At 44.0% G+C, this 20,264-nt stretch overlaps 2 protein-coding genes and 1 non-coding gene across 3 annotated transcripts; 2 read left to right on the top strand and 1 right to left on the bottom strand.

Moving 5' to 3' along the window:
- The first annotated feature begins 5,519 nt into the window (after positions 1-5,519).
- On the top strand, positions 5,520-8,477 carry LOC133130505 (gastrula zinc finger protein XlCGF26.1-like). The gene is made up of 4 exons (XM_061245146.1): positions 5,520-5,802; positions 6,532-6,674; positions 7,055-7,175; positions 7,334-8,477. The coding sequence occupies exons 1-4, from the start codon at positions 5,520-5,522 to the stop codon at positions 8,380-8,382; spliced, it is 1,596 nt and encodes a 531-aa protein (XP_061101130.1). The 3' UTR covers positions 8,383-8,477.
- Positions 8,478-11,718: 3,241 nt separating this feature from the next.
- On the bottom strand, positions 11,719-11,791 carry trnar-ccu (transfer RNA arginine (anticodon CCU)). Its single transcript has one exon. It is a non-coding gene; the product is annotated as a tRNA-Arg (tRNA).
- Positions 11,792-16,232: 4,441 nt separating this feature from the next.
- Positions 16,233-19,367, top strand: LOC133130464 (zinc finger protein 391-like). The gene is made up of 2 exons (XM_061245074.1): positions 16,233-16,550; positions 17,597-19,367. Exons 1-2 carry the CDS (start codon positions 16,268-16,270, stop codon positions 18,682-18,684), a joined length of 1,371 nt encoding a protein of 456 aa, XP_061101058.1. The 5' UTR covers positions 16,233-16,267; the 3' UTR covers positions 18,685-19,367.
- Positions 19,368-20,264: the final 897 nt, after the last annotated feature.

Here is a 20,264-nt window from a genome sequence, read left to right as displayed (position 1 = left end):
ACAATCGCGCTGTTCTGACAAACTGAGCTACCCCTCAGCATGTGCTTGCGAGACCAAGCGGGCCGGAATTGGCAGTTGGAGGGTTGCCGGTTCGATCCCACCCTGGGTGCGTCGAAGTGTCCCTGAGCAAGACACCTAACCTCCAAATGCTCCCGACGAGCTGGTTGGTGCCTTGCATGGCAGCCAATCGCCGTTGGTGTGTGAGTGTGTGTATGAATGGGTGAATGAGAGGCATCAATTGTACAGCACTTTGAATAAAGGCGCTACGTAAACGCCAGCCATTTACCATTTACCATCATTTACCAAGGATTTTGTTCCCTGCTTAGTCTAATCTACTGTAAGTCACTTTGGATAAAAATGTCAGCTAAATAACAGAATGATATACTATATTCAGTGATTGCCGTTTCTGAATAATACATTTCTGCTTATTTTTACATGCTGTGAAGAAGACGTTTCAAGCATAGTCAGGTCTTTAGCAGGTAGCTAAAGGTGTTCATCTGAGTACACCTGTACACAAGGCTGATCAGGCTCCGTACATTCCAAAGTAACAGTCGCTGGAGTGTCGTCTCAATACGGGGATTTTGTCTCTGACGTTACCAACCGAGAAACCCTTGATTTGGCTAGAGTCGGCGATCGATGGAGCCCTAGCATATAGGAAAAGACCGAACTGTTTGTTTACGTCTATGCTAAAAAAGGAAAGAGACCCCCACCTCACCCCAGGAAGAAGAACCACAATACCTTCCACAGGGTGACAGAGCCAACGGCACAACATCGGCTGCTTTCAACCCAACAAAAAGCCTTTTCACTTTGCGTTGCTGACATAAATTATGCGGTCAACCAATCTACTGCGTTAATTCGCCTCAAATACGTCAGACGTCAGAAATGTACACAATGGAACCGTACACAATATCAACATCATTTTTTTTCTGAATGGCCAGGATGTGTAGCACGCCGTCAACATTCACTGTGTCTACAAGGTTCTGTTCAAGCTAGGTTTCCGGTACATCAGGAAATAATGGCTTTGACATTGAGTTCATGAAGGTATACTGACTGGCATCATTAATATGCCTTCGTTTGTAATTGACTGAACTATAGGATTCAAAAAGACAAGGTTTTTTCCCTACAAGGCTGCAGGCTGAACTACTTTTCTTTCAATACATGCACTGACACACAAACTGGTTATTTACATTTTACGTTTTACACTTTTAATCCAACGCGATTTACAAGTGCATAGTTTCTTCCACAAGTTAAAGCAACACATCCATAACTAGTGGATGAAGTGCTGTTCTAAACATACAGTTATCATAAGGGCAATTCTTATGATTTCAATCTTGCGCAGTAGTGTCAATGCAAAGTATTTGCTAGGCAACTGCGAACACTTATATACGCCGAGGAACGAGAACCATATTCGTGGAATATATATTATATAAATATATTCATAATCGTGGAAGCCAGTCATTTTGTCTGGAGGAACAACATGACACAATGCCGCTGCCCGGCGACGGCAGGGTTCGCCTGTATCAGTAAACGAGCTGGTCCGGCCGAGTAAGATAATCATGTTGTAATTGAGATGCAACAGCAGAGGCACCCGTCCAGCAAACAAAACACGGCGATGGGCTGTCACAAAATGGAACCGCTAGTGATAAGCGATAGCGAAAAATAAAGCGGATTATCAAGTGTCTCCTCAGGGCGCGTATTGAAATAATGACAGGCGAGCTCGCCAAACTGCCGTAACGGTCAGCAGGACAAAACCTAAATAGCTCAACATAAATAGCTTACGCAGCACTGGCCGGTAGAGGAAGTTTGAACCAATATATATGCCGTATGAATACAAAAATATCATCTTCAAAAATATTTAAAACATTGCATTCATTCATTCCCAATCAATAAACAGACTAAACAAAGAACACCACCAGCTAAAGCCTTATGTTGCGGCCTAGCCAACGTTATAACATTATAAAATAGATCATTTGGCTATTACACAGTCAGGAGCAAGATCGTACGGGGGAAAAGGCACTTACCCAAAATATTATATTGAAACCGAATATAAAATATTTGATGCAGCAACTGACTTCGTGCGCCTTGTAGTGTTTACCTGACATGCTTGGTTTTCATGAATAGCTTATGGTACGCTTGTAATACGTAGCTATTTGCCACTGAGAATTATAAACGGAGTAAGACAGGTTCAGAGATCCGGCGATAAGCCCCGACTGGACGGCGGTCCAGCGACGCGTTTAAAATCGCTTCAGTCGCGTCTGAATAAAATAAACAACATCTCCTCCCAACACTGGCACGGTCTCAGAACGCCTCCGCGAGCAGCGATGGAACACGTCGTTTCTCATCAAAATGGAATCCCGGGTGTTTTAATGCAATCCTATATTTTTGCAGACAACACCGTTCAGAATAGCGGCGCACAATCCCGGGAATATCACTGTTGTGTCCAGTTAGTGAGCCCCCCCCGTCACGGCTGTAGGGTGACAGGCTTCCGCGGCCACCAATGAGATCTGTTTTTGGGGGGTTTTATGGGTTGGACTTCCCTCCAGGATTATTATTTGGCATTCGGGATTGAATCCGACTGGATGTTAACATTAAGGAATGGTTATCGCAGGATGCGAGTTGTTTGGCATTTCAAGTGTGCATTTTCAGATTGGTTTGGCCACAATCGGTGGTCGGTTACCGGGGCAACGTGGTGCGTGAAGGGCGCAGATGGCTTTCGGAATCGATACGAATGGCAGGTGGGAAAATTGAAGCGATATATGTGTTTACTCTCCTCCTAAATGGAAACGGTACTTCGGATGGGCTTGAAATAGCAGTGGATAAACTAGACGTCTGCATTTATAAAGCACCTTTATCCAAACCGCAGGACAATTGATGCTTCTCATTCACCCATTCATACACACACTCACGCACACCAACAGCAATTGGCTGCCATGCAAGGGACTAACCAGATCATCAGGAGCATTTGGGGGGTTAGGTGTCTTGCTCAGGGACACTTCAACACACCAAGGGTGGGATTGAACCAGCAACCCTCTGACTGCCAGACAACTGCTCTTACTGCCTGAGCCAATGTCTAATGTTCAGCTCATACAGAGTCTCTATAGCTTTGCAATGCAATATCAACCATGTAAGCCATCCATCCATCCATTATCTCAACCCGCTTATCCTGAACAGGGTCGCAGGGGGGCTGGAGCCTATCCCAGCATACATTGGGTGAAAGGCAGGAATACACCCTGGACAGGTCGCCAGTCCATCGCAGGGCACACACACCATTCACTCACACACTCATACCTACGGGCAATTTAGACTCTCCAAACAGCCTAACCTGCATGTCTTTGGACTGTGGGAGGAAACTGGAGTACCCGGAGGGAACCCACACAGACACGGGGAGAACATGCAAACTCCGCACAGAGAGGCCCCGGCCGACGGGGATTCGAACCCAGGACCTCCTTGCTGTGAGGCGGCAGTGCTACCCACTGCACCATCCGTGCCGCCACCATGCAAGCCAAATCAGAGTAATTCCTACTGAAATAATTGGTTCCAACCCTTCTGAATGGGGATTTTTGGAGAGCTTGCCCTTTTAAGCTTTCACCATTTCCTCAGCCTGGTGCACCGCGAACTAATGCAACAGTGAGTGTCCCTCACTCAAGGCTGAAATGGCAGCTGTTGCACCCAGGGTTTGAACCTGCAATCTTTGGGAAGCAGGTCATTTGTACGGATCACGCTGATCACACACCGATCTCCGGAAACGCAGCCGCTGTACAGAGAGATGTCAGAGATTAACAGCGAGTGAAATATACGCATCTCCAATCACAGAGGACACTTGAACAAAAAAAAAATCAACCAGTAAAATGGGACGGAAACAATAGTATATGTGTGCATGAATATTGAAATATGTCTGTGTATCATACAATATATGAATTAAACATAACAAAGCGGCTTTAGAGAACACAGTATAACACATTGCCTGCTGGAAAGGGAGGACTGCTATACAATATGTGACCAATAGAGGGCAGCAGAGGCCGATTTGGGCAGCTACTTTTCTGCAGATCAGGAGCATACTGCATTATATTACATTACATTACATTACATTACATTATTGGCAGTTGGCAGACGCTCTTATCCAGAGCAACACACAGTTGATTAGACTAAGCAGGAGACAATCCTCCCCTGGAGCAGTGCAGGGTTAAGGGCCTTGCTCCAGGGCGGATCTTATTGTGGCTACACTGGGAGTAGAACCACCAACCTTGTGGGTCCCAGTCATTTACCTTAACCACTACGCTACAGGCCGCCCTACCACTGCTTCAGGTCTCTCTGCAGCCTCTGGTCAGCCTGAACAGAAACTGCAGGCAGGGCAACACAGGGAGTGATTACAGGCAGGGCAACATAGGGAGTGATCACAGGCAGGATGGCACAGGGAGTGATCACAGGGAGGGCAACACAGGGAGTGATTACAGGCAGGGCAACACAGGGAGTGATCACAGGCAGGGCAACTGGTTTGAGAATGTTTTTTGCTGTTATGGTCTGTCTCTAGGCCAAAACAAAATTGGAAACACACACAATTTGGCAACAAAAAATATATATTATTGAATACAAAATAAAAACATATACGTACAAAAATCAAGTGGGATGTGGTAGTCAGCAAGTCAGTAGTGTAGGTGAGTGAATGCAATGGAAATTATGGTGAGACTGGTGTAAAAACCAAACCAAAAGGAGAAACAGCTTTAAGCAATTAGACACAGAGGATCGTCGCAGTTGCTGCAGTTCTTGACCATTATAAGTCTGAAATTACCAACTGTACCTTTAATGAAGAATGATGTAATGGGCGTATGGCCTAAAGGATGGGGACACTGTAACATACGGAAATCAATTAATGTGACACGTGAAAGGAAGTGCGAAAGAGAAAAGATAATTAACGAGACGATAATGGATCGTGCATGGCTCAATCCAGATACGTGTGAGGAATGCAACGTCAAAGAAAATGTTGAACATGTACCCTAACAGTGCACACAATATTATCCAGAGAGTGAAAGGTTAAATCGGTCAGTAGGTGGCGGAACGTTTATCCTAAATCCGGCAATAAACTCAAAGAGCGGGAAAATGGGAATGTGAGGGGTGTGCAGAGATAGAGAGAGTGCCGCATGTATTCAAACCTCTCAAGTCTGGCTCCGATCTATGAATAGGTAACACAAACCTCTCAAGTCTCACCCATTGACCGTGAGACTCACGCATTTCAACCAGTTCACACGCTACACCTGTCTTTTCTCACGACGAGTCGGCCGAGAAGGGATACAATCCACAACACGGAAATAAACATGATTTTAAAAGCAGTCTCGTTGGATTTGGAGCCATATTTACGGGTTTATATCCCAGGGTATATAACTTGGATGGCGCTTCCACACCGGGTGGAGGCAGCAATGTGCTGAACGTGCCGAGTATTACCAACTAAAAGACGAAGAAGAAGAATTCTCCTGTTTCATCCGCGGCTGCTGTGTCTTGCCAGTTCGTGTAAATCGCAAGAAATGTCGTCTTGTGCTTCTTTTCAGGGTCAGGTGGCCTCCATCATGGAGGTTTTGGCGAAAACGGCAGTAGCAGAAATTACTAAGCTAGTCGATGATGTGTCTGCTGCCTTGCGACTGGAGATGTGCAGAAGCCAAAGAGAGAACGAAGGGCTAAAAACGAAGTTACTGCTGATGGAGGGAGAGCTCAGGTCTGTGCGAGGATACGGAGAGGGAACGCCGGGCAGTTCTCTCAACATCTCTTTTGAAGTTCAGGTTTGTGATGAATTCACAGAAGCACTAAGACGTGAGTTGCACGCATTATTAGCCTACATGAAAATGTGGTCGCACCTTTTATGAAAAGTATATTTTGTCAGTCGTAGTTTGAAACAGCTCTGTGGCAAGTTTAAACAGCGTCCGAAATGTCGGAGAACTGACTTGAAAATTGTTTTAAGTCAAAGGTTGGTGAATCCGGCATTTTGTACCGTTTATATTTTTCACGTGATAATTGTCCTGGGGAAAGGGTCTATATTTTGCGCGTGGTAATTAGAACTGTCAATTAGCTATGATTGACAGTGTTCCCATTTTCCGCACATTGTTGTTTGTTACCATAGCTACCTCCAAGCTAGCTGACTTAGTATATCAACTGTCGATAGCTACCGGACGCTGACTTATCCAATTATATTTTTTAATGGCTACTAGGCAAATTGAGATAAAAGCACATCTATAACGTCCGTATGAAGGCAAACTAGCTAGCTAGCTAACATTTAGCTAGCTAGCTAAATAGCTAAATGAATATAATTTATTAAAAGGCACTCTAATTTAAGTGAATCTAACGTTAGCCAAATATTAGGTGCATGAAGCTCACATTTTGTCTCATTATCCACCAACACACAGAAAAATAAATACATTTCGTGCTGTGGTGCAACCTCCTTGAGTTGGCGTGGAACGGCCCTGGAGCATGATGGGACGGCCCTGAAGCGTGATGGAAAGGGGTTGTTCACTTGTAGTTGATTCTGTATTTGAATCCCAACAGCTAAGGTTGCAGGGAAAGGAAGCGTTTCTGCCGCTGAGAGAGTCTTGGACGAGCGATTGAGTGCACCTCTGACCAGAGACGACCAGAACCTCCCAGTGGATAATAAAGAGGCTACAAACGATGCTTTTCATATCAAGTTCGAGGTAAGTTAAGCAGAAGTTTGCGATGGACCGTGCATGAGTTTGTATTTATGTTGAGGGATTTTGGTGAGGACAGGTGTGAAATGACGTCATTGCATGGTGAAATCGCATAAGCCAAAATTGACTTTGCCTTGCTGGTAAGAATAAGAAACCCGAACAACCAAGAAGTATTCGCATTCAGTTTCTTGAATTCTTAAATTGTACACTCGTACACCATTTAGTCTGCCAAAATAGTACACAAATGCTTTTAGCCTGTCCAGAACCACATTTGCGTAAAATAGCAAAATAGGATACTACACTTGCATCCCACAATGCATTGTGATATGTCTCAGCCCAAGCAACCAGGAGGGGAGTTCTGAATCTTCACACTTCCTGTTTGTCAGCCTGTAGATGGGGAGCAGGATTGGTCTGAATCTCTGCTGCTCAGGGAGGATAGGCTGGAAGAGGATCCAAAGAGCAGCCAATCACAGGCGGAACAGAAGATCAGTGAGGAGAATACCTGTGGTAATATCCCATGGGGATTAATAATGATACATTTGTAATTAGTCATTACCGGTTGTAGTTCCTAAGGCTAATAAGCCAGGTCCAGTCAAGTGTCATGATAGTTACCACCTGCAGTTGCGATTTTAAGATATCCGATGCATTCCCTCTGGGTTCTCCAGGACAGTATGATGGAAGCGCCCGGTGTGAGGCAAGTTCTGACACGTCAGCAGAAGCAAAGAGTCCCTGCAGAACTGAGGGACAGGAGGAGGAGTTCATCTGCACACGCTGTGGGAAGACGTTCCCGGACGCTCTTGAACTGAAGACGCACAAGGAGCAGCACAGCGCGGGGAAACGGTTCAGCTGTTCAGAGTGCGGCAAGGGTTTCACTTCCTCCAGCGTCCTGGAGAAGCACAAGCTGGTTCACAGCAGGGTGAAACCGTTCACCTGCTCTGTGTGCGGCAAGAGCTTCTCCCAGTCACACATCCTTAAAGCGCACGAAAGCACTCACACAGGGCAGAAACAGCACGCTTGTGTGGAGTGCAGAAAATGCTTCAGGTACAAATGCTTGCTAAAGGCCCACCAGCGTGTTCATACCAGAGAGAAACCTTTCACTTGTGAGCAGTGTGGAAAGGGCTTCTCCCGGAAGAATGGTCTTAAAACTCACCAGGTGACTCACACAGGAGAAAAGCACTTCAGCTGCACAGTGTGCAATAAGAGCTTTTACAAACTAAGTCATCTTGTATCTCACCAAAGGGTCCACACGGGGGAGAAACCGTTCATTTGTGAGCAGTGTGGAAGGTGCTTCTCCCAGAAGAGCAATCTTAAAATTCACCAGGTGACTCACACAGGCGAGAAATGCTTCAGCTGCAAAGTGTGCAATAAGAGCTTTTCCCAACTAACTCATCTTGTATCTCACCAAAGGATCCACACGGGGGAGAAACCGTTTACTTGTGAGCAGTGTGGAAAGTGCTTCTCCCAGAAGTACAATCTTAAAACTCACCAGGTTACTCACACAGGAGAGAAATGCTTCAGCTGCACAGTGTGCAATAAGAGCTTTGCCTATCTCAGTGTTCTTAAGAAACATCAGAGAGGCCACACTGGGGAGAATTGCTTTATTTGTGCACTGTGCAAAAAGGTTTTGACCACTAAACGTAGTCTCAAATCTCACCAGTGTCCACACAGGAGAGAAACTATACCTCAGGTTGTGGGAAGAACTTTGCTCGACTAAGTTGTCTTAAGTTGACTAAGCTCAACAAAGAGACCACACCGGGTAAAAACCGTTCAGTTGCACACTGAAGCAGGAAATGTAATTTTCAGAGGCACATACTCTCACACAGTAAGGAGGAACCAAGGGCCCTTGAGGAAAATCTAAGCTGTACTGCTCCTTCTGGGCAGTGAAGTTTCACTACATTACATTATTGGCAGACGCTCTTATCCAGAGCAACATACAGTTGATTAGACTAAGCAGAAGACAATCCTCCCCTGGAGCAATGTAGGGTTAAGGGCCTTGCTCAAGGGCCCAACGGCTGTGCGGATCTAATTGTGGCTACAGCAGGATTACAACTACCGACCTTGCGTGTCCCAGTCATTTACCTTAACCACTACACTACGCTACAGGCCACCACACTAATGTGGCTCCTTCATGGATTCCGTCCTCTCTGTTCCTGAAAGGAGCACTGTCACGCTTTTTTCACTTGAGCTTGTTTGGATCAAATGCTTAACTTACGTGTGTAGGCATTCTTAAAATCACCGTCAGTGGAGCCTTGAATCAACAGCGATGGACGAGGCAGCCCAAGTGAGCTTTCTAGCAGCTCTGACCGTACCGTTGGCTATTTGAATGGGTACTCCATGGCGAACGACTGCGGAGAGTTGTAAGAGTTGTGCTGCCGTCGTGTGTAGTCTCTGCAGCACGGCAAAGATACTCTTCTCCCAAAGCTCAATATTTCGGATTTCCGGACATAACGATAAGCGGTCGGAGCTGCTAGAAAGCGGTTCGCCTCGGCTGCCTCGTCCTCCCGCTGTCCATCGCCCTCACTAAACTGTAAGGTCGTATTTCCTCGTCAAAATCGAAAAAGCTCATCCTCTTAGGGCACGGCTGAGCCAGACCTGGCAGCTTTGGCTCTGCTGCAGACAGCCTGTCTGTGCATTTCCAGGCACCCAAAACAAGTACTGCAGTTCTGACAGTATAAACCTGTGAGTGACATGTCCATCAAATGCCACACTTTGATTCATTTAAAGGGGAATTCAGCAACCAACGATATTATTTCAATTTGCTGGATATAGACTTGTTTTGGTAGGCATTAGCGGATTTCATTCATAAATAAATGCTGATTAGGACAGAAGGCCGAACATGTTACTTTCTAAAAAAAAAACCTAAAACTTCTCTTTGTTTTTCAGTTTGATCTTGCTCCTTTTCTCTATGAAATACACACACCAAATGGTATTATTTGATATTCAAGAGAATCTGTTCAACTTTATATGAACTTGAACTGCTTTTGCAGTACAGCAAGATGTGTAATGGTTGAAATGGCAATAAGCTACTTGCAAGCCCGCCTGATCACCAGTCAGCCCAGGTCGGCTCATGTCGCCCCACTCCTCACTGGCCTCCACTGGCTTCCTTTTTGCCGCAAGCATCCGCTTCAGGGCCCTAGTTTTGGCATTTCAGGCTGCTAAGGGGACTGCCCCACCTTACATCCAATCCTTAATCGTTCCCTACTCCCCAGCTAGGCCACTCCAGTCTGCCAGCTCTGGTCGCCTTACGGTTCCGTCACTACGAGCACCTGGCGGTCAAGCTGCACGTTCACGTCGCATGTTCACGCCCGTTTTCCGTTCTGGTTCCTCAGTGGTGGAATGTCTAACAAAAATTATAATAATAATAATTGCACTTACGATGACTATTTTGTTTAGAACAGCACTTCATGTGTATTTTACTAGTTATGGATGTGATGCTTTAACTTGTGGAAGAACCTATGTACTTGTAAATTGCTTTGGATTAAAAGCGTCTGCCAAATTACTTAAATGTAAATGTACTTGCTGGCGATATAACAGGCAATTTAATTTGCTGTCTTTACACACTGAACTCTTGGTCCCCAGACCGTTTTAACTGAAAACGGTGACACATCGGAAGTTAATGCCCTATTTCTGGTTCCAGTGCCATCCTGAAGCATCAACCCCTTATTGGATACAATACTATCATGTGATTGTGCAGTTTGAAACTTAGTTCTGCACTGATGCATATAGTATATGCGTACATATAGTTGCAGTTGGGTTACTTAATAGTCTTGCTAGCCTGTAAACTACAAAAGCTGATTTGTAGCAAAAAAGGCCTAACCTAGCTAGAAATCAGATGTGAATTACAATAGGTAGCTAACGTTAGCTAGCTAGGTGGATACACTTACAAACCTAGATAGCAATGCATGCAACAGTTAGCCTTCTAGCTTGCCTTTGTGGGTCAACAGAAAAAAAAAATGGAATGAAAACTCTACTATTACTAAAAGTACTATTTTTCACGAAGAGTTATTATTTTATGTAACCTGCAGATGTTAAATGCTAAGCCTTGTTTCAGGTCAGAGCACGAGGTCATCGCTGTTGGTATTGATCATGTATCAGAGCTGGGCCAATTACTGTTTGAGAAGGCAGACTCCGGGGAGTTTTCTGACGGGAGCATGGTCGAAGATTTCAGGGCTGCCCAACCCTGTTCCTGGAGATTTAGCGTCCTGACGGTTTTCACTGTAACCAAAGCACACTTCAGTCAATAGCTAGAGATCCCGCTGCACTGCTAATTAGTAGGACCGGGTGTGGCAGATTACGGTTGAAAGTGAAAACCTGCAGGACGGAAGGTATCCAGTAGCCTGCCGTCTCAGGCGCTGAGGTTTGTGTACAATCTGGGAGACACGGCCACACCTCACGCAGTTCGAGTTCGATTTCACATCTTAAAGGGACATCTCAGAACTGAATTAAGTAACGGGTACTGAATTAAAGGTACAATAGGTAAGATTTTTGTGTTAAAACATTGTTACAAGACCATTCTGTTTATAGTCCTTAAATTTCAAAATATACAGTTGGCGGCCTGACACACTGTACCGAAACATTGTATAACTGTACCATAATTCAAACTCAATGGTTGAAAATTGGTTTTAATTGCCACAGCCAATGGTGTTTCAATGTCAGTGTGTTTACAGTGAATGGAGAGGGTGTTGTGGTTTGAAGGTGTTTGTTGCTGCTATTCCTCTTGACTGTTAATAAGTCCAAAATGACCTATTGTACCTTTAAGTAAAAAGACTCTAGATTGAGATCTTTCAAGTCTTAAGGGACCTCTGAGTACCAAGCCGTATAACAAGTCAGATCGAGTTTCTAGCAGCAGATGCTGGTGCCAGGAATGGACATTCTGGTTATTGGTTTTAAAAATGAATGAATGGATGAAACGCAAAGCACATTTAACATTTTGTCCCAGAAATTCAAACTGCAGTTTGCATTCATGTGTCATGAAATTCAGGAAGTGTATCACTAATATAGTAATGAATTATAAATCATTCACAGTGCACCAGCAAGCAAAAGAGAAATCCACCCCAGATGGGACTCGAACCCACAATCCCTGGCTTAGGAGGCCAGTGCCTTATCCATTAGGCCACTGGGGCACTGTGGTCACTCCATCTATGAGAGGCTAGGGCTGGGGCCCTCTTGATATAACAAAGAAAAGTCTGTTGTTACAGAACTTTGTAATGGCAGTCACGCTGCACACATCCGGTTGATTCTTCGCGAATTTGACCCTCCTTCAGACTGAGATTAACTGAATTAGGTACAATTACATTGCCAATTTAATTTATTTATGAAACATTGGTCTCTCGGGTGGCGCAGCCTGTCGAGCGCTATCCGCGTCCTCCATTACTTGCCGTGACGTCGGCGGTTCGAATCCGACCGTCCGACACATTGTTGCACGTCTTTCCCTCTCTCTCGCTCCCATTCTTCCTCTCTCTCTATACTATACTGTCCAATGCACAAAATATTATCCTAAAATTGGTTGGAAAGCCACACTATTTCCAGCCAGTTTTCCGACATTTTAGACACTCTTACAACGTGCCCCGTAGTTGTAGGCCTTCACTGCGCTCAATAAGCGCGAGAACGAGCGAGGTGATCTAGCTTCCACTTTCTGAATTCTCACTGCGTTCTCAAACCAAGAAATTCTGGCAAGACCTTTGCAGATTTGTCAGTGATAATATCTTTAAAGAATTTATTTTGGGATTATTATTATTTTATTATAAATTTGACATTGATGCTGGCAAAATATTTAATTCATAAATGTAGTAATAAAAAACCTTACTTGTTGTTTTCATGAAAGATGTTGAGCGATATGCGAAACTACTTTTTAATAAAACTAATAAAAAGGCTATCAAAACATTTAATATTTGTATACTTGATAATATCTTTATCCAGTGTGATGTACCCCTGGCTGTTTTTGTTCTGTTTGTATACTATCCCCCGTATACTGGATTCTTACTGTATTCCTTTGTTTAAAAAAAAAAAAAGTTATTTCCTTTCAGAGCAATATAATGTTCAAATAAACAATTTACGGATATAAGTGATATTTTGGCGCATCCTTCATCAAATAATAAGTCTGCTTCCGGGAAAAAATAATAATAATAAAAACTTCCAAGTACCCAGTGCGATGCCAAAAGTCCCGTAGCCCAACATGGCCGCCTCCGTGAATTGGTTTCTCGCGCCATTGAGCAGCTCCCATTGAAATCCATGGGACCGGAAAGGGGAGGTTGTCTCAAATTATATATATCTCTCGATGGTTTCATACGCATTTGTTGTGTCTAGTTAGTTCATATAATTAGCAAGAAACGTCGACTTCTTTTCAATTTCAAGTGGCCTCCACCATTGGGGATTTAGCGAAAGGTTCCGGAACGAGTCGACGAGTATGTTGAATATAGCGGAGATATGGGAGGCCAGCAGGTGGCAGTATGCGTTCTTTTATTTGAGTTTTATTTTATTTAATACAATTATTTACATTTCAGACATCACAGTACAAACAGGGTTACATTTAAACATGACAGCAGACAATATCACACCACATTAAGACATTAAGACGTACAATACAATACAATAGGGACGGGTTTGGGAAGGTTCAGGTAATGGGTAGTGTCTTATGATTTAATGTTGGTAGTGAAGGTGCAATTGTCCAGGCAGTCTGTGTTATAAATAGATTTATGTGCAGTTCTGGATTTTCCATTTTGTGTTGGTGGTATTTTTTCCAGCTTTGGCAGTCCAGGTGATAGTAGTCTTTGATCTGGGGGTGATCTGGGGGTGATGGGGGATGATGGGGGGCGACATGGCTCAGGCAGTAAGAGCAGTCGTCTGGCAGTCAGAGGGTTGCCGGTTCGATCCCCCGGCTGGGCTGTGTCGAGTCAGTGTCCCTGAGCAAGACACCTAACCCCCAAATGCTCCTGACGAGCCGGTCGGGGCCTTGCATAGCAGCCAATCGCTGTCGGCGTGTGAATGGGTGAATGGAGAAGCATCAATTGTACAGCGCTATATAAATGCCTGCCATTTACCATTTGATCTGCCTGTCATGGCTCGCATCAAATTCAAAACATTGGTGCTAGCCTTCCAAGCAGTTAAAGGGTCTTCCCCAGCTTATCTGCAAAAAATCATCAGACCCTACACCCCTGCCAGACCTCTTCGTTCAGCCTCCACAGGCCGCTTGGCACCTCCCCCTCTCAGAACCTCCACCTCACGCTCACGACTACTGTCTGTTCTGGCTCCACGGTGGTGGAACGAACTCCCCGTTGAGGTCAGAACTATAGAATCTCTCCCCACCTTCAAGCGCAAGCTGAAGACGCACCTCTTCAAGCAGCACCTCTCCCCATCCCTCCCTACCTCCCTGTGAACCTTAATTGTTGTCTCTGTGACTTGCTTTGTGTATCGGTATTTTTAGTTGGCTAGGTAAGCAGTGTTTGGATAGTTAACTTTGGTGACTTTTGCTGTTTGTTTGTTTGTTTGTTCAAAAAAAAAAAAAAAAAAGCCCCTTGTCCTTATCTTTGTTGTACAGGTAGCAGTTGAAATTGTACTTACCTCTAGGGTCTTTCAGCGAACTTATCCCTGGTTATGGGTATGCACTTTGTTGTACGTCGCTCTGGATAAGAGCGTCTGCCAAATGCCAATAATGTAATGTAATGTAATGATCTGGCGGGTAATTATGACAGTGTGAAGTTCCTGTTTTTGAAATAACATGATATTGCTCGAGTCCCATAAAGTGTTCTTGGTGATGTTGATCACCCTCCAGGCAATCTCCTCCTCCGCAGATGTGATCCCGTTGCGGGGGCCGAGGAGGATATCCCGGAGGGTCAGTGACTGTGTGTCCGTGTATGTGTCCAGGAATGGGAATATGGATTGCCAGATGGGTTCGGCTTTTCTGCAGTGCCACAGGAGGTGATCTTCGGTTTCCTTAACATTACAGCGTTGGTATGGGCATGTCTCCACCAGGGCCAAGCTCCTCCTGAACATGAACACCCTGGTGGGGAGAGTTTGTGTCCAGTTTGTGAGCTGTGCAGTGTGCAGTCGTGAGGTGTAAATGTATTGGCGGAGTGATCTGTATGGCTGGGGGGGGGAGGGGGGGGTCTCAGGAGTAGGGGTGCCTGTGATCCAGGATGCAGGAAACTAGTGGCAAAGTAGAAGCGGTTCATGTATGCGGTTTTGTTTTTGAGCTGTATGGTGCTGTTGATGTGGTAGGGGGGCCACCTGTTGCGTAGTGGTTAAGGTGAATGACTGGGGCCCGCAAGGTTGGTGGCTCTAATCCCGGTGTAACCACAATAAGATCCGCACAGCCGTTGGGCCCTTGAGCAAGGCCCTTAACCCTGCATTGCTCTAGGGGAGTATTGTCTCCTGCTTAGTCTAATCAACTGTACGTCGGTCTGGATAAGAGCGTCTGCCAAATGCCAATAATGTAATGTAATGGTAGGCGAGGCTCTGGATCCTGATCAGTTCAGTGATGTTTACTTGTGTAATAACTTGTTCACTAGGATATTTTTGCGAGTTTTGTTTGGCTATGTAAGCTGTTTATTGTTCCTACGTCAGTGTTCTATTACGTTGTGCTGTATATGTGCAGTTTTAGATATAATCCATTGTCAGATTAATCAAATAGGCCCTAGTACTTATCTTGTTTGTACCCCTAGCACTTAAAACTACTTCCTTCTAGGGTCTTTCAGCGCACTTATCCCTGGTTATGCACTTTGCACATTGTTTTACATCATACTGGATAACAGCGTCTGCCAAATGCCAATAATGTAATGTAAACAAATACAATGTGTTTTGAGAGATGCAGACTTCACTACAAACCAACTGTAACCTATCTCGCTTACTTTTTCATGAAATTTGGTTTGTTATGAACGTGAGATGAACATGAACATGATAGCCCCAACTTCCACTGGGACAAGCAGGCTCCGATCTATGAATAGGCAACATCAAGTGTAAATTATTTAGAATTTCAGCTTTTGTAAATCTCTCCAAAAAAGCTATACATTAATTTCACTTTAGAACAAAATTCTCTGCAAAATATGCAGTATAAGTATCAAAAGTAGATGTACTTGTTCTGCATTTGGGCCATGTTATATTATGTAATATTAAATTATTTCTGGAACATTAATGTGCAATTATTATTTTAATATTCTTACTGGCCGAGGTAACTAAAGCTGTCAAATAAATATAGTGGAGTAACTGCGTTTGAGTAATAACAACATATTTGGCAAATGTTGCCAACACCAGCACGACTCAAAGGTAGACACACCGCCTATCAGGTATCCTATTTCGGTCCGGTACAGAAACGGATGCTATTTTTTTTTACTGTACACTTGGTAAAACGGGTCCTTGGGATTTTTCAGCTCACTGGTTAGTTATGTCACTGCGTTATATGATCTACGCATTTAAAGTAAGCTTACCAGTGATAAATTGATCCGAGCAACTCGTTTAGGCCTATATTTACTTACGAGCGGACCTTGACCGCCCCAATATGGCGGCCGCGCAGACGCAGCACGTCAAATCTAGAAATATCTACGTTTCTATATTTATGGTTACGCCGGATGTTGTGTCTCGCTGTTTCAAGTAGTTTGCGAGGAATGTCGTCTTTTACTACTTTTCAGGTTCAGGTGGCCTCCATCATGGAGGTTTTAGCGAAAACGGCAGCAGCAGAAATTACGAAACTAGTTGATGATGGGTCTGCTGTTTGGCGATTGGAGATGAGCAGAAGCCAAAGAGAGAACGAAGCGCTAAAAGCGAAGTTACTGCTGATGGAGGGAGAGCTCAGGGCTGTGCGAGGATACGGAGAGGGAACGCCGGACAATTCTCTAAAACTCTCATTTGAAGTTCCGGTTTGCGACGAATTCACAGAAGCACAAATACGTGGGTTGCATAGCTTATTACATGAAAATGTCACTTTTTATAAAAAAAAACAAAAACAGTTTGCCAATCGTAGCTGTTTATTTGCAGTTAGCTGTAGCAAGAACACCGCGCAATATTTCAGTTGCAGTTCCAATTTAGCCTCTTAGATTTTTTTATTTTTCTGTGTTTTGGTGCACAATGATGTAGAAAATCCCTGCAAATTTGAACTTCCAATTTAATTTCGCCGGTAGAGCTATTTAAAGTTAGCTGGGTGTCGCCATGAAATATGATTTCAGAGGTCCATAACGTAGGAAAGAAAAGCCAAAGGTCTTTGAACATTAGAATTTAGGGAGTACGTGGCGTATACAATATTTCATATCTGGAATATAAACACGATGTCTGCGTTCTTTTTGGAGATATGTTTCCAACGAAATACACTTGTAAAAGGGAGCTTTTTTTTCTTTTTCTTTTTTTAAGAAGGTGGGGGTGGGGTAAACATTTAAAATTTGATTTTATTTGTAGATTATTTATTTAAGAACACTTTCTCAATGTGTAAAAATAAGCATGTTTCTAATGATATCAGCTGAGATATGACCCATAGAATATTTAAATCCCTTTCAATTGACTATTTTTGGCACACTCTTCTGGAAACCCAGTCCCTGTCAGAAATGTAACCCGACCATCTACCTTGGATATGTTAAAGTTACATCCTTTATAAACCTTCCTAAAACCTTTGGTACTGGGTGGGTTTTGTTTTTCTTGTCTTTTTTCTTACTTTTTTTTTTTTTTTTACATACGTGTAAAATTGATTGCAATAACAAACGACAATTCCAGTTTAATGTATTACTGCACACCTGCTTGATCAACGAGAGTAGGACTGGTCTGAATCTCTGCTGCTACCTGTGAGAATATCTGTGATAGCATCCCATGGGGATTAATAATGATATATTTAAAATTGGGCTTGGAATTACTGGTTGTAATGGCTAAAGACATCAAGCCAAGTCAAGTTGTGACATATTACGAATTAACTGTAGTTCAGATTTCAAGATATTTTTGCTTTTGTGCAGGCACTTCAGGGGCAGCTGCTGCTAATGATGGTGAAGGACCCCTCTGTAAGGAGGAGGAGCTGCACATGCCACTCTGCCCTGCAGGAGACCCAGAAAAGGAGCTGCAAGCAGAACTCAAACAGGAGCCAGAGGAGCAGCCTCTCACCCCCACACTCCCCCTGTCTGTGGACTTGGGGCTGGAGCTCCAGTCTGTGTGGAGCAAGGCCAACAGCTTGGAAATTTCTCAGGAAAAAAAGAGACAGTGCGTAGGAAGCTTGGAGCCGGTTGATGCCCGGTTAGATGACGACTTCTCTCCTCCGCATTACACAGCTCGGAGGCCACGCTTGGAGAAGGGCGAGGGGTCAGCATCACAACAACAGACACAAAATGGCCACCCCCTCTACAAAGAGTGCTCTTATGGGCTGCCTGATGAGGTTTCAGCAGAGCTGGCATTCCCTCTGGGTTCTCCAGGAGAGTGTGATGGAAGCGCCCCGTGTGAGGCGAGTTCTGACACGTCAGCAGAAGCAAAGAGTCCCTGCAGAACTGAGGGACAGGAGGAGGAGTTCATCTGCACACGCTGTGGGAAGAGCTTTACCCGACTAGGTAATCTTAAAACTCATCAAAGGGTCCACACCAGAGAGAAACCGTTCACTTGTGAGCAGTGTGGAAAGTGCTTCTCCCTGAAAGGCCATCTTAAAACTCACCAGGTGACTCACACAGGAGAGAAATGCTTCAGCTGCACAGTATGTAATAAGAGCTTTGCCTATCTCAGTGTTCTTAAACAACATCAGAGAGTCCACACAGGGGAAAAACCCCACTGCTGCAATGAGTGTGGGAAGAGCTTCAACCGACCAGGTAGTCTTAAATCTCATCAAAGTGTCCACACCAAAGAGAAACCCTTCACTTGTGAGCAGTGTGGAAAGTGCTTCTCCCTGAAAGGCCATCTTAAAACTCACCAGGTGATTCACACAGGAGAGAAATGCTTCAGCTGCACTGTGTGTAATAAGAGCTTTGCCTATCTCCATGTTCTTAAGCGACATCAGAGAGTTCACACGGGAAAAACCCCACTGCTGCAACGAGTGTGGGAAGAGCTTCAACCGACCAGGTAATCTTAAATCTCACCAAAAGGTCCACACCGGGGGGAACACCGTTCAGTTGCACACTGTGCAGCAGGAGTTTCTCCCAGAATCGCACTCTTCAGAGACTCTTCTCACAATCAGGACTCCAGACTAATAACTTCCCGGGGACAATAAACAGTGTGTTTGTGATTAACTGACATCATTCCCAGGACACCTTTAGGACTACAATTTTTATTTTATTTTATTTTCTCTGTGCAACGTGCCGTGCTATTTGAAGAGACTGAGAGCAATAGATGGGTATCTGCACAGACAGAAGACAAGGAAGTGGGTCCTATTGTGGCAGCAGTATTGCTAGGTAAGGTTACTAGGCTAGCATTACGGCGAACCCAAGTCTAGCCTACTGTCGTGATATAGAACAGTAAGACTTTGTTTTAGGCTGCCGGTGTGGATACAAAATTCTTGTCACCTGATTTACAAATCTGGGCATCGCTCTCTTTCTACTTCCAGTGTCATCATGATGTATCAACCCCTTATTGGATACAACGCTATCACGTGATTGTGTATTTTGAAACTTTGTTCTGTGCCTGCTTGCATGTCTTTTCAGTTACGTTAGTTATCTTCCGGGCCACCGGGAAAACTACCAGCTATTCATGAAGACGAGCATTGTATAGCACGTCCGGTGTTCAGATTAAAAGATCGCTATGTAATTTAAACTGTGACGATGTACATTTTTACTGCAGTCTCAACTGTTGCAGGAATTGCTTGCTTTGTTGCACGTCGTACTGGATAAGAGCGTCTGCCAAATGCCACTAATGTAATGGAAACAAATACAATGTGTTTTGAGAGATGCAGACTTCACTACAAACCGACTGTAGTCAAGCTCGCTTACTTCGATTTTCATGAAATTTGGTTTGTTATGAACGTGAGATGAATGATACCGGTTACTTGTTGGAATTAAATTCAGTTGCTGTGGGTGGATCTAATCAGCTCTATGCCAAAACATTAACCTTCTGAATAGCCACAACTTCCACTGGGACAAGCAGGCTCCGATCTATGAATAGGTAACATCAAGTGTAAATTATTTAGAATTTAAGCTTTTGTAAATCTCTCCAAATAGTTATACATTCATTTCACTTGAGAACAAAATTCTCTGCAAAATATGCAGTATAAGTATCAAAAGTAGATGTACTTGTTCTGCATTTGGGCCATGTTATATTATGTAATATTTCATTATTTCCGGAACATTAATGTACAATTATTATTTTAATATTCTTACTGGCCAAGGTAACTAAAGCTGTCAAATAAATGTAGTGGAGTAACTGCGTTTGAGTAAGAACAACATATTTAATTTAGCTGGCCCTCTGGCAAATGTGGCAAACACCAGCACGACTCAAATGTAGACACACCGCCGATCAGGTATCCTATTTGGGTCGGGTACAGAAACGGATGCTATTTTTCACTGTACACTTGGTAAAACTGGTCCTTGGGATTTTTCAGCTCACTGGTTAGTTATGTCACTGCGTTATATGATAGAACGCATTAAAGGTAAGCTTACCAGTGATAAAGTGATCCGAACAACTCGTTTATATTTACTAACAAGCGGATCTTGA

The sequence above is a fragment of the Conger conger genome, chromosome 6 (assembly GCF_963514075.1).
Source record: "Conger conger chromosome 6, fConCon1.1, whole genome shotgun sequence".
In the NCBI taxonomy this organism is placed as follows: Eukaryota; Metazoa; Chordata; class Actinopteri; order Anguilliformes; family Congridae; genus Conger; species Conger conger.
This window is presented reverse-complemented; position numbering and strand designations above follow the sequence as displayed.